At 37.2% G+C, this 15338-nt stretch overlaps 1 protein-coding gene across 50 annotated transcripts in view; it reads right to left on the bottom strand.

Moving 5' to 3' along the window:
• Positions 1 to 15338, bottom strand: part of SCEL (sciellin) — a 111675-nt gene that overhangs the window by 14550 nt on the left and 81787 nt on the right. For 28 of the 50 annotated variants that reach the window (XM_077974492.1, XM_015121259.3, XM_077974471.1 and 25 more), the window contains 2 exons: positions 15192 to 15248; positions 5311 to 5373 (listed from right to left, as the gene is read on the bottom strand). In XM_077974492.1, the coding sequence (XP_077830618.1) occupies positions 5311 to 5373; positions 15192 to 15248 (120 nt within the window). Of the gene's footprint in view, positions 1 to 5310; positions 5374 to 15191; positions 15252 to 15338 lie in introns of all 50 variants that reach the window. The other 22 variants (XM_077974459.1, XM_077974491.1, XM_015121257.3 and 19 more) reach the window with 1 other exon arrangement.

The following is a 15338-nucleotide window of genomic DNA, read 5'->3' as shown; positions in this document are numbered from 1 at the left end:
AGACAGTTTGTTATAACTTCTATTATTTTACATATGCTGAGGAGTGCTTTACTTCCAACTATGTGGTTAATTTTGGAATAAGTGCGATGTGCTGCTGAGAAGAATGCATACTCTGTTGATTCAGGGTGGAAAGTTCTGTAGATATCCATTAGGTCCGCTTGGTGCGGAGCTGAGTTCAATTCCTGGATATCCTTTTTAACTTTCTGTCTTGTTGATATGTCTAATGTTGACAGTGGGGTGTTAAAGTCTCCCATCATTATTGTGTGGAAGTCTAAGTCTCTTTGGAGGTCTCTAAGGACTTGCTTTATGAATCTGGGTGCTTCTGTATTGGGTGCATATATATTTAGGATAGTTAGCTCTTCTTGTTGAATTGATCCCTTTATCATTATGTAATGGCCTTCTTTGTCTCTTTTGAACTTTGTTGGTTTAAAGTCTGTTTTACACTGTTAGTGGGACTGTAAACTAGTTCAACCATTGTGGAAGACAGTGTGGCGATTCCTCAAGGATCTAGAACTAGAAATACCATTTGACCCAGCCATCCCATTACTGGGTATATACCCAAAGGATTATAAATCATGTTGCTATAAAGACACATGCAGACATATGTTTATTGCAGCACTATTCACAATAGCAAAGACTTGGAATCAACCCAAATGTCCATCAGTGACAGACTGGAGTAAGAAAATGTGGCACATATACACCATGGAATACTATGCAGTCATAAAAAAGGATGAGTTTGTGTCCTTTGTAGGGACATGGATGGAGCTAGAAACCATCATTCTCAGCAAACTATCACAAGGACAAAAAACCAAACATCGCATGTTCTCACTCATAGGTGGGAATTGAACAATGAGAACACTTGGACACGGGAAGGGGAACATCATACACTGGGTCCTGTCGTGGAGTGGGGGGAGGGGGGAGGGATAGCATTAGGAGATCTACCTAATGTAAATGACGAGTTAGTGGGTACAGCACACCAACATGGCACATGTATACATATGTAACAAAGCTGCATGTTGTGCACAGGTACCGTAGAACTTAAAGTGTATATATATATATATATATATATATATACACAGAATATCAAAAATCACCAGTTTGCAAAATCCACAAACAGGAGAGATAAGTGATTTGCCAACAGTACTGTTATGGACTGAGATGTATTCCCCCAAAATTTATATGTTTAAGCCCTAACCTTCAACATGACTACATTTGGAGACAGGGTTAATAAGGAGGTAATAAAGGTCATCTGTGGTTCCACAGAACTGGAATCCTCATAAAAAGAGGAAGAGCTACCAGAGATGTCTTTTCTTCTGTGTACAGAGGAAAGGCCATGAGAGTACACAGTGAGAAGGTGGCCAGCTGCAAGCCAGGAAGAGAGGCCTCACCAAAACCAATCCTGATAGGATCTTGCTCTTGGGCTTCTAGCCTCCAAAGCTGTGAAAAAATAAATGTCCATTGTCTAAGCCACCCAGTCTGTGGTATTTTGTTAAGGCAGCCCACGCTGACTAATACTGGTATCTTTTCCCAGTTGTGTTTATAATGTGATTAATGACAATGACTTTGTGGAATATTTAATTTTTAGAACTGTGAACAAAAACCAAATGCTAGGTTTGTAATGTGGTACAACAAACTCTTTGATGGATTTTGCTCCTCATGTAGACTTTGAGGATGATAATTTAAACAAATAAACCATTATTTTGGAGTAACTTTAAATGTACAGAAAAATGGCAAAGATAACACGGAGAATCCCTGTACACCTTCACCCAGATTCCCTTAAGGTTAATATCTTATGTAATTATAACAGAGTTGTCAAACCTACAGAATTAATATTTGTACCATACTGTGAACTAAACTACAGATTCTATTCATGTTTCACTGGTTTTTCCATTGGTGACTTTTTTCTGTTTCAGAATACAATCCAGGATACCATATCTACATATCCATCATGTCTCTTTGGCTGCCTAGGGTCTGTGATAGTCTGCCAAGTCTTTGTTTTTCATGGGATAGTAATAGATTTTATGACAGAAATGTTATCTTAACGACAATTAAGTTGTAAGACTAATTTTTTGTTATTTAGAACCATAGGAATAGAGTTGGGGAGACAACACTTTGGCAACCAACAAAACAGCCCATAGTGCCTTTTAAAATGCTACTGGGCCCCATATCCAGATATTTTAATTTAACTGGTTTGGGGTACAGCTTGGTCACTGGGAACCTTTAAAGCTTTCCAGTGAGTCCCTTATACAGTCAAGGTTGAGAATCACCGCCTTAGAGGTTGGGAAGTCCAACATCTTACTCAAAAGAGCATTGATTCTCAAAGTGTAGTCCCTGGAATAGCGAGTGATTCAGATGTACCCAAAAGTTTGAGAACCAGTGTAATAGAAGAATCTCTGCCAAATTATTCCTCTCAAATGCCTTGAATAATCTTTGTAAAGGAGAATTCATGACTCATAGCATATGTCACTTGACGGCTTAATTGTTAGGAAGTTATCCTCCATTGAAACAAACTGCTGAATTGTAATTTCCAATCAATGGTCACAGTTTTGTTTCTTAATTAAGCAATGACTCTACAAATACAAACCCAAACATTGTATTGAATCTTATAGAATTCCAAATGGATTTACACTTGAGAAAATGTTCCCTGCAGTGGAAATTCACCTTGAAAATTTACCTAAAACCCTCATACACTGCATATGAGAATATAAAATGATATGGCTGCTTTGAAAGCAGTCTAGCAGTTCCTCAAATGGTTAAACATAGAATTACTCTACAATCCATCAATTTCATGCGTGGTATATACCTAAGAGAAATAAAACACATTTTCACACAAAAACTCATATACGAATGTTCATAGCAACATTATTCACAATAGTGAATTAAAACCCAATATTGAAACAATCCAAATGCCATCAGGTGATGAATAGATAAATAAAATTGTCTGACCACCTTATCATTATATGATTTGAAAAGTATTACAGTCCTTAAAATCTGTGAAATGGCTCTATGAAATTAATTTCACTCACAGTCACAAACCATTTAGTTTAGGGAAAGACTTTATCATTTAGAATTGAAATAAAAATACTTAAACTTATTCCTGTTGAGTCTCAGAAAAAAAAAAAAAAAAAAACCCAAAACTAAAGCCTCAGAAGTAGCCTCAGAAACAAAAGTTTTTCCTTGACCTTCTCCTGCCCTCCTATCTCAGTCTCATTCTCCCGCAAGGATAGCCAAAGAAACTAGAATCCCTCTTCCCCAAGGCAAGTCATACAAACCAAAACCCCTTTTCCCCAAAGCCAGCCGTAAAACCTAAAATTATTACTCTACCTATCCCTTCACCTTTCTTTCTACGTAAAAACTGGCCATAAAGAAATTATCTGACATCCCTTGTTTGACTGTAGGTCATAAGACCCCCATTCCAGAATGATTCTGCCCCATGCCCAGAAGGAAGGAATGCATGCTCAAGAGGTTAAGAAGAATCCAGGGACACAGGCCTTGCTGGCTTTCCCCATTCAGTCTGTTGCCATTAGGTCATATTCTTTTTGTCCAATCATATTTCTTCATGGCTCTCTGTACTTTATTGAACCTAAGTATTAAATGGACAATTTCCCCTATATCTTTGGGTCTTCATTCTGAAGGCTCCCATCACAGGTTAAATAAATTTATATGCCTTTTCTCTAATTACTCTGCCTTTTGGGAGTTGATTTTTCAGCAAAGCTTCAGAGGGCAAACTGGAACTTTCCCCTTTGCTCCTACCTTCTTAACAAATCAGATTAGAAAACATATATTTGCTTGCGCATCCAATTATGATGTACAGTGGATACATTCATAAAATGAATCACGTCTCAGTTTAGCAGATTTTCCTGGGATGCTTATTTAGATTTTTAATTTGATTCATTAAAGTACCTGAAGAGGTAGAATAAGCTGAAGTTACAAAGTAGCCAAAACTGAGAGGCAACACAAAATTTTGGTTATCAAACAGAAGACGAGCAGAGAATAAGGAAGCCAATAGGTACAGGGAAGGACAGGAAAAAGGTGGACAAAATCCAATACTCAGTGACTAGCTGAGTTGCATTAGTGACAACGAACTCTAGTTAATGTCCAAGGGTTCCAAACTTCTTTAGGTCAAGAATGAACAATATTCCAAGTGAGATCTTTCTGAGGCCTGGCAAAGCCACCATTCCTGCTCTTGAACTTCCATGAAATTCCATTTCCTCATTAATCCCTCTGATAAAATCCCATTTCATTAACAAGTCCAATGGAACTGGAACACTTCTTAAATTAAATGGGAAATTCCTTAATTATACTTAATAATTTACTTGTAATTTTTTTTACCCCAATCACTTTCAAATAATACTTGAATGAGATTAGTTTAAGTGTAAGCCCAGTCCTATTCCCAAAAGAATTCATGTATTTCCAGGATAAGCAGATTCTGCTGAAAATTTATCCTCCCTCATTCTCTCAAAGACTTTCTCAAGGTCACAAACAGAAGGAAGAAGATGATTTGGGGAATTAAAGGAATGGAAAGAAACTATCTACCTGTGGAATTCAGGAATCTTTTATAGACAATATGAAAAAGAAAAGCGAGCCAGCTGTTTTGCTAGCTTTTCCATTCTCTGCAGATGAAATCAACAATATCGTTTCTTTACATAAAAAAATTAATACAAAAGGCAACTGCACCTTATGAAACTGAAAATAGTAAGCTATTGTGTTTAGTATTCCCTCATATATAGGGGTAAGAATTGCTAAACATGGAAAAGTTAATTTTTCCTAAAGTATACAGTCTGTGACAAAAATGAAGTATAGCTCCTGTCCTAACCTTTCTTGTAATGGCCAATAAGGTGTCACAGTTTTAAAGCTATTATACCCTATGGTGTAAAGAAATTTCAAAATTAGCTCCTGTTTTGTGGCTGTGATAAATTCATGCATTCTTTTAGCACTAGGCATCCAGGGAAGAGATTCCCAGAGTGCTTTCTGCACTGCTGAGAGCTTACCAAGCAACAGTAAGTAAAAATAAATCTTCACAGCCCCAAAGAGCTTTGAATTTCCATGATGCCATTTATACTAAGCAATAGAACAGCAGGCCCTGAGTCAGAAATTCTACAGAATTAGAATTATGTTAATTTTTTCACTATTAGCTATTAAGCACCACATAAGTTTTTGTATCTGGATTATATATATATACACACACACACTATTCAAATTATATATTATATAATGTATAATATTATATATCTAATCTTCTAAGGCTATACAATATATGCAGATGCATATGGAATTCATAAGAAAAAAGTGAATTATAATAAACTTTACCTTACATTGTTGTTTTCAGAAACATGAGAATTTACTTCAATTAATTTTTCCAAGTTCTGGTCTCTAAGGAAAAAAAATATGTTATTTATATATACATGTATATATGATTTAGTTACAACATAATGACAGGAAATAAGAAAATACTGAAACATCTAAAAATCAGCACATAATCTTAGACACAGTCATTTGTGACCTATCAGGCTATGGGAGATTGTATATCTGACATTGAGCTATTTGATCCATACAACTCATGGATCGAACATGGAAGTATGGATTACATTGTGAAAGAGAAATAAAGAACTAACTTTTTGGAAGGTTTGGGAAATCTGATCTGAAAAGAAATCAATAATTTTTATTCACATTCAGTTCATTTTTCTTTTTTCATTGATGTATAATAGATGTACATAGTTTCGGGGTACATGTGATGATTTAATACATTCATATAATTTGTAAAGATCAAATCAGTGCACTTGGGCTATCTATCACCTTAAATATTTATCTTTTCTTTATGCTAGAATCATTCAACATTTTCTCATCTAGTTATTTGGAAATGCGTAATCAATAATTGTAAACTATAGTCATCCTACTGATCTAACACTACGTCTTATTTCTTTTATCAAACTGCATATTTCTACCCATTAATCAACTTCTTTTCAGCTAACATTTAATGAGTATTATCTCTGTGTCATGAAGTACTAACTGTGTTTTCACATGGATTATCTCATTCAGATCTCACAAAATCCTGCAGAACAGTATCTGGATCTCAGAAAGGCAAAGTCAGTTTTCCAAGGCCAATTAATTAATTTTCGGAAGAGTCAAGATTTGAGATGATGCCATCTGCCCACCTGAAATCAATTCTTAGATGTTTACCCAGAGACCTTATTTAGGCTTTGGGGATCACAGAAACAAGGGAAATCAACTCAAAATTTGAATAAATAATTCATTATGTGGGGGATAAATGGAGTGATTTGATTCTTATATCTTGGGCTGCATTAATGATTTGACACCCTTTCATGAGACACAGGATCCTCTGGTATGTTATTTATATATTAGGTATAACATTGATAGTTCTTTTTTTTTCTTTTTTCATGAGTTACGAAAAGTCTTTGTCATAGGGTAGGAGCACTGTTTAGAAGTCAAAACAATGAGGCCCAGTTTTTTCCTTACTTCTGTGAGCAAGTTAGCCAACCATTCTAAACTTCATGTTGCATATTAGTCTGTTTTCACGCTGCTATAAAGAACTGCCTGAGACTAGGTAATTTATGAAGAAAAGAGGCTTAATTGACTTACAGTTCCATATGGTTGGGGAAGCTCTAGGAAACTTACAAGGAGAAGTAAGTACCTTCCTCATAAGGCGGCAAGAGAGAGAGCCAGGGGGAACCAAAACTACTTTTACACCATCAGATCTCGTGGAAACTCACTGACTCTCATGAGAACAGCATGGGGGGAACTGTCCTCATGATCCAATCACCTCCCACTAGGTTCCTCCCTTGACATGTGGAGATTATAATCTGAGATAATATTTGGGTGGGGACACAGAGCCAAACCATATCATTTGGTAAAGAAGGACACTAATATCCAAACTCACACAATTGTGGTGAGAACGAGTAAGTTAATGTAAATAAAATTCATGGCACAATGATATGGTTTGGCTGCGTCCCCACCCAAATCTCACCTTGAATTGTAATAATCCCTATGTGTGAAGGGTGGAGCCAGGTGTAGATAATTGAATCATGGGAGTGGTTTTCTCCACACTGGTCTTGCGGTAGTGAACAAGTCCTAAGAGATCTGATGGTTTTTTAAATGGGACTTCCCCTAAACAAGCTCTCTTGCCTGCCACCACGTAAGACATGCCTTTGCTCCTCCTTTGCCTTCCACCATGATTGTGAGACCTCCCCAGCCATGTGACACTGTGAGTCCATTAAGCCACTTTTTATTTATAAATTACCCAGTCTCAGATACGTCTTTATTAGCAGCATGAGAACAGACTAATACACAAACAGTGACTACAGTTGTGGGTGAATTGAAAAAGCATTAAAAAAAAAAAAAAGAAGTGCAGTGATCCTGCAGTTGGCACTATTGATTCCACATTTTGAGAGGCCACTTTCACATTTTTATTTCTGTCCTAAATTGTCACATCTTTGGAATTAACTCTGTTTTTAAAAATCTCCCCTCTCATGGTCCTAAATAGTCGGTTCAAATAAGGTTATTATACATGGAATCAGTATATACTCTCACTCACAAATATTGATAAAGATGCAAAATACGGTAAAACGTTCTCTTGTTTACGTGGGGTGAGATTTAATACTCTTTTTACGTAACATCCAAGCTGTCAATATTGGTATAATATGCAAATTCGCAGCATTCCCTAGCTATACTTAAGCCTCACATGTAAAGCACTAACTGCATACTTTTGAAACTGTAGAAAATAGGGTAAATTACTTTTTAAGTGAGTTACAGTGGAACTATGCCAATTAATGTAGGTAAAAAGTACTAGGTTTCAGAAGTAGCTCGGAAGTATCAAATTATTGGCTCTGCAGTCCGAACGATGTAAAATTCAAAACTGAATTCTTCTACGTAACTGCAAGAACTGAGTAAGATAATCTACTATCCTAAATCCTGCAAACTGAGAAATAGTGACTAGAGTCTTTGGATTTGCCTAATCCTTGATGGTCTCTACTAATTACTAGAGCCATCTTCTTGGCATAAGGGGCCACTAAACTATTTTAACAACCTTAGCCATTAAGAGATCTTTCCCTTAATGTTTTAAGTAATACTTTACTAAATATTTGGGGATAGTGGAATAAAATTAAAGGGAGTATCATGGTATTCCATGATCCAGTTTCCTAGAAATGTCAAACTGGGATGGTGGGCAGTGGTAAATAGTGGAAGATCATCAGGAGGTGTGAATCTTGGGCAATTAGAACTTTGTTTCTCAAAGTGTTTCCCCCTCCAGTGCTAATGCTGGAGGAACTGAGTGCTAGTTTTATAGGGAAACTGGTGGCTTTCATTACAACTTGAGAGTAGGGTCATATTATTATGGCCTAATATGGCCTTGCACATAGTAGCTGCTCCATAATTTAATTTAATTCCACAAATTAATTCCATTTGTGGAATCAATTTAAATTATTAATTTAAATTATCTTTTCTTTTTTGGGGAAACCTCTTACAACCTTACCCAGCTCTGAGAAAAGATATTAAAGGAACCCCAAGGGAAAGTATTAGCCTAGACCATGAACCTTTAAGATTGTCTGGTCTGTCTATATCTAGGGACATAGTATCCACCAAATTCATGTGGAAAAAAGACCAGTAAAGCCAGTTATGGACATTTCACCTCCATCTCTGTCCATCACCCAGCACCTGCCTTACTTCACCCCTGAATGCACATATTATATTTATTTCCTTTTTGCACAGCTCCCAGTCCTGGCTTTGTTTCATTATCTTTGGAGCTTGTTCTGGGTTGAATTATATACTCCCCCAAATTCATATGTTGAAGTCCTAACCCCCAATACCTCAGAACATGACCTTATTTAGAGATAAGCATCCTTAGAGGTAATCAAGTTACAAATAGTGTCTCTAAGATGAAATTTGGACTCAGACACACACAGAGGGAAGACAAAGTGAAGACATAAAGTGAAGACAGTTTTCTGGCTGGGCGTGGTGGCTCACGCCTGTAATCCCAGCACTTTGGGAAGCTCAGGCCGGTGAATCATGAGGTCAGGGGTTCCAGACCAGCCTCACCAACATGGTGAAACCCCGTCTCTACTAAAAATACAAAAATTAGTTGAGCGTGGTGGCAGGTGCCTGTAATCCCAGCTACTCAGGTGGCTGAGGCAGGAGAATTGTGTGAACGGAGGAGGCGGAGGTTGCGGTGAGTCGAGATCGCACCATTGCACTCCAGTGTGGGTGACAGGGCTAGACTCCGTTTCAAAAAAAAAAAAAAAAAAAGAAAAGTGAAGACAGTTTTCTACAAGCCAAGGAGAGAGGCCTGGCACAGATATTTCTCTTTTGGCCTGAGAAGGAGCCAGCCCTGTGGAAGGAACCAACCCTGCTGACAGCTTGATCTTGGACTTCTGCCCTCCAGAACTGTGAAACAACAAATATTTGTCTTTAAGCCACCCAGTCTGTGGTAGTTTGTTATGCAGCCCTAACAAATAAATACAGGTTTGCTTCTACCCTCACAATGTGATTACATGTATTTTCTCAGCCTTATGGTGGACATCCTCAACTCCTCCTGGCTTTGAACTCCTGGCTGCTATAGATACTGCCCACATGCTGCTCAACCTCTTTTGTACCTTAGTTTTCATGAGAGGGAGAAAGAATGGGTTTGGATCTGAGAAAGGAGAAGAAGCCAGAATCTTAAAAATCCAACAACTACGGACAGATAACTCAAAATTGCAACCTATGCATGCCTTCAAAGAAACACATTTCCAAAGAGGAAATACAGTTGCAAATCACCAAGTAAACTATATTATTATTTGTTTCATAACATTTTTCTTATTTTATTAAACACTACCACCTATCAGGTTTGGTAGAGTAATATTTATTTATTTAAGGCTAGTCAAGTGAAGCAGTGGAAGTGGAAAAGGAACAAAGAAATCTATAACTGGTGTGAGCAGTTAGGAGTAAACACCACTGCACTCAGAGCAGCCAAGATTTTACTCTGAATAATCTATACCAATATTTAATGCAAAATAGAAAGTTCCAGATGAAGAAAAGTACAAAATGTGTATTTACTTTGGCTATTCACTCTGATTGATGCCATCAGCTACATTTGAAGATCCAGTAAAAGAAGCACAGACTGCTCATAAGCTTTCCAAGTTAAAGGAGATAAAAATAAATTTTTGTTCTTTAATTAAGACCACATCAATTGCATGGTGACTTTTACACTTGGTATAAGATGAAGAACTGTGAGTCAAGTGTGAAAAATAGATTTTTATAGAAATGCAACCAAATGCTGCAGGGTTAAGCAGAGGCTTGATTCCAATCCCCTTTCATGGCAGTGGCATAGAAGGCAGGCAGACCTTAAAATATTATACGTTGATGGACAGGTGGAATTAATTCTAAGAAAATCACCAACTTTCTGTAGTTACAGAAAATTGTTGAAGAGCAAATTGTTACTGACTATTGCAACTAATAATGTTTTTTGTTTGTTATTTAGAGACTGGGGTCCAGCTCTGTCTCCCAGGCTCGAGTGTAATGGTGCTGTCATAGCTCACTGCAGCCTCGAACTCCTTGGCTCAAGCAATCTTCCCGTCTTAGCTTCCCAAGTAACTGGGACTACAGGTGCATGCCATCACACCCAGCTAAATTTTTTTTTATTTTTGTAGAGACAGGGTCTCACCATGCTGTCCAAGCTGGTCTCAAACTCCTGGCCTCAAGCCATCACCTCACCTCAGCCTCCCAAAGTACTGGGATTACAGGTACCTGGCCTAATAATGTTTTTTAAATGTAGATTTCAGAATATTTGGGGAGAAATATGAGTTATCTATGACATAAAGCCACAGGACAATTTTTGAGTAATTTATCCATGTTATAATAATGTCATTTATTTTCTACTACCACATCAAAAACTATAAACTCTCTTACAAAGCAGGTGAAGGAAAAAAAATAAGAGATTCTGGAGACCCAGGAATTACGTCTTTTACTATACAACTTTTCCTAGGAGAAGCTCTGCATATGAGAAAGTTATTAGCCCACTCCTAACTGTTCTTCCTTTCTCATGTGGGTGTGGGAGGTATTTATTAATAGGCAGCAATATGTTTCTCACCATACAGCTCATTTAAATTGCTTTTGTAGAGTATCAAACATATTTACAAAATTAAGAGTCTTCATATAAAAAATGTACTGTGGTATTCCTTTTATGCCAGGAACTAAATCTTAGGCATTAGGCGTAAGTTCAAAAGGAATATCTGTCTTTCTGAAAGGAATAGAGAATACAGTGAGAGAACTGGTATAATTCCTCAACTTATTGACATAGCAAAACGGGCCCAACTCTTTATATTTTTACATATTTTTATAATTCTTTTCAGTGAGAGAGTCTTAAAGATTTTGTATTAAAGAAATTAACAGGTCCATAGAGCAGTTAGGCAATTCAGGTATTTTAAATATAAAATGTGACCAAGAATTTCAGTGGCTCCAATTCACTATTGTTTATTGAGATTATGTCATGAGCAAAAGATAGTCATTGGCTCAAGCAAGGAGACCAGTCACAAGAAATCTGATTCTTTTCATTTGATTTCACTCATAGGGGCTCAGAATGTCACAGCTGGAAGGCTAGACTTTCTCTAAGTGGACTATCACAAGACATTGATGAGGTTGAGATTTATCCTTTAATTCGGTATTTGCTAAATACTTAACATGTGCCAGGCATTGCATTATGCACTATGGATAAAGAAATAAACAAGGCAGACCCAGTAGTTACCCTTAAAGACCTTCTAGTCAAAAAGGGATGATTAAATAATAACTCTCTTGAAGAGACCAACATTATGGGACAGAAAAGACAGATCGAGAACATCTAGAAGAAGCATCTGATGCAGACGTGGTGGGTTAGAAGGGCTTCCCAGAGCCTGAGTGAGAGACACCTAAGCGGATACCTAAAGGATAGGTAGAAGTTAGCCAAGCAATAGCGATGAAGGAGGAGTGAGGAGTATGCAAGTTAGAGGGTGTGTGTGGGTGGGGTTTGCTTTTGGGTGGAGAATGATAATAGACTGGAGTGGGAAAGCCCATAGATGCCTGATCATGGTGGGCTTGGAGACCAGGTTAAGGAGGATCATGGCCATTATGCAACAGCAATGCGGAGCCACAGAAGGAGTTTAATCAGAATGACATGATCAGATTTGTGTCTTAGGAAAACCACTCTACAGGGTGGCAAATGGATTGAAGGGCAGAAGGGGAGATTGGCAGCAGAGGGGCAAGTTAAGAGGCTGAACAATAATCTGGACTACAGAACCAGTGGGTATGATGAACTGTCTTGGACCACTCCCTGAGATGAGGTGATGCATCCAAAGTGATTGATTGATTGATTATGGGGAATGAAACACCAGAAAGAATCAAGGTTGTCCCCAAGTTTATGTTAACAGAAATATGAAAAATATGCAACAGGTAGTTAGGAAGGAACTCTTCTCTTTGGAATACTAAAAACTTGGGGATGTCTTAACAAATAGGAAATCCTTAAGAAGATGGAAGTATAATGCCACAAACAGTTAAGACTATTTTTTTTCTACTTTAGATGAAGGATGCCTTTTCTAACTGTAGAGACGGTGGTGTCACTAGATGCTTTTCAATATTCATTCAGGAGCAGATATTTAGCATTTTAATAATCAGTCTAACAACAGTTTATAGGCTACAGATAACTGAATATCTCTCTTTGATACTGGTTAATGAAAATGTGAAACTGTTACTACCAAAAGTCATGCAAATTCTTACTGACTAAATGAAAATTTTGTGCACATCTGTATTTTTTCCTAGAAGAAGTTCAAGGATGCCTGCTTACATTCTGATCAATGGCAGTAGTTTATTCAGCCCCTAACTATGAATTAAATATACAGCTGCTGGAAATGTCAGCAAAGTCAGATGAAAGAACTCTGATTCACGGCTGTTACACTATTAAATAATCAGTGCTTATGTCACATTGAATTGATGTAACAGTGCCTTGTGACTGTTCTTCCTACTGAGAGGCACTTTTAAAATGCTCTCCTTCATAGAGGGCAGAATGGATAGATTATAGATACGGGTGGCTGAACCAATTGAATGAAGTCGCTTTTTTCAAATAGATGGTTCAGTCTTTCCTGTTTGTCTGCTTTGTGATAATTCTTGAACATCCCAGCTGATTCTCATCATATCTGTCATACTACTAAAGAATAATTAGACATAGGTTAGGTTAGATTTGTGAATCAAGCCACCATCTTAAAACAACACGATAGCCAATATTTTTTAATTTTTTTTATAGTAATCATATCTGTATACGGAAAATGTCCTCTTTCTATGGATATTTGATTAGGAGTTGCTGAAATATAAACTACCTTTTTACCAAATTGGCCTCTTCTAATAAAACAACAGGCAAAAAACCCTTCTGAGAAAGTTACCGTTGTCAATAAAGCACAATTGTCAGAGGAACTGAGGGAGGAAAGAGGTGGAGGGAGGAGATGTGGGAGAGAAAGTCAGAGACTACGTTTTTCACTGTCAGTTATTACATAACGTGGTTATTAAACATAACCACTTTCAACATGATTGGGAACTTCCTAAAACTGTTACTGATAAAAAGAAAAATCCACCCAACAAATGCCACTATAAAGAAAGGGTTCTACTTCGCAAAGATATTTCCGTACAATTCTCAGCAGCAGAGTCCACTGTTATTTCAGTTATTAGAAACTCCACATGCAGCAAGGTTTTCTTTCCTCCCTGTCATTTTTACAATAATCCTCCAGAATAAATATATCTGATCATTGTCCTTTAACTGTGTATGAGCAGCAGAGGATCATAGGGAATATGAAGAATGGAAAGAACAAGAGAGTCTGAGCTGATTTTACCACAGATCTTTTGTTTTCCCTCTAGGTAGTGACATCAGAAGTCCCTGAGTTTAAGTCCAGGGTGTATTTTCTTTCTTGAAAAGGTTATTTAGTACTTTTGAGCTCTAGTTTCTTCTTCTACAAAATAGGGTGCATGAATAGGTTTCTCATGGGATTGTTGTGAAGATTAAATGTATGTGAACTGCCAGTCATATCCTAGGTGCTCAAAACAGCAAGAACAAAATATGATACTCAGATAGAAAACAAACTAGGAGATGTAAGAGTTAGGCCAATCATGAATTACACTTTCCTGTTTCTCTTAATGGGTTCAAAGTACTTTATCATATGTTAATTTCTTTTTGTCATTTTAGAATATTGGACTACCCAGCAATGTATTTATTATAATATAATTTCAGGTCAGTAGAGCAATTTGGACTTCTGATACAGTGCACTCTTTTGCATTGTCTATTACTTTATTACAGGTTAATAAAGCAGTTTATGTGAAATATATCAAATAACAAATTATAAGATATCGTAAGAATGTAAAATGGAAGTTTATGGTTAAAATCTGTAATATTTTGTGGGCCCACACTAGCTGTGGATCTAGGATTTTGAAGACCATGAATATTCTTTCCAATGTTCTACAGACATGCATTCTAATGTTTTACAGACATCCACAGAAACCATTAGTTTGGTTCAACTTCTTCAAAATATCTTTTTTCCTTATTTAATTGTATTCATTTCTTTCATTTCAGTCCTAAAACTCTATTTTCTGTAGACAACAAACACTAAGTTGTTTTAGTGCAAATAAGAAGCCCAGAACTAATTCCAAAATAGTGCAATTGATTCCAGAAGAGTGTGATATGTTTCCTTGTTGACAGGAGTCACATGGGATGGATCGTAAATGTATCCTCATTTAACACACCAAAGAAAACTTAAAGTCTTCAAAAGAAAGGCAGGAAGGAAGAAAGGAGAAAAGAAGAAAACAAAAAAAGGATAGGAAGAAGTGGTTGATGCCTGTAATCCCAGCAATTTACGAGGCTGAGGCAGGATTGCCTGAGCCCAGAAATTTGAGACCACCCTAGGCAACTAGTAAGACCCCATCTCTAAAAAAATTTTTTTAAATTTGCTGCCAGTTACTCAGGAGGCTGAGGCAGGAGGACCACCTGAACTCAGGATTTTGATGCTGCAGTGAGCTACGATTGTGCTACTGTGCCTCCACCTGGGTGATAGAATGAAATGGAAGGAAGGAAGGAAAGAAAGAAAAAAGGGAGGAAGAGAGGAAGGGAGGGAAGCAGGGAGGCAAGGAGGGAGGAAGAATTTCCTACCCTAGAAACTTGTAAACATGTCAAGATAGTCAAGGTCATTTACCGATTAGTGTTTGTAAGAGCTGAAGGTTTCACTTTGATAAGATTGTCCAAGTCTTGGCTGCTTAAAAGAGGGAGAGAAAAAAGTTCAGATTAGTAATAGGTTTTGGGGTTGTGCTAGGTCAATAAAGCAACATTATAAATCTACTTC

The sequence above is a fragment of the Macaca mulatta genome, chromosome 17, assembly GCF_049350105.2.
Source record: "Macaca mulatta isolate MMU2019108-1 chromosome 17, T2T-MMU8v2.0, whole genome shotgun sequence".
NCBI lineage: Eukaryota > Metazoa > Chordata > Mammalia > Primates > Cercopithecidae > Macaca > Macaca mulatta.
The sequence above is the reverse complement of the archived record's forward strand: the minus strand, read 5'-3'. Positions and strand labels throughout refer to the sequence as shown.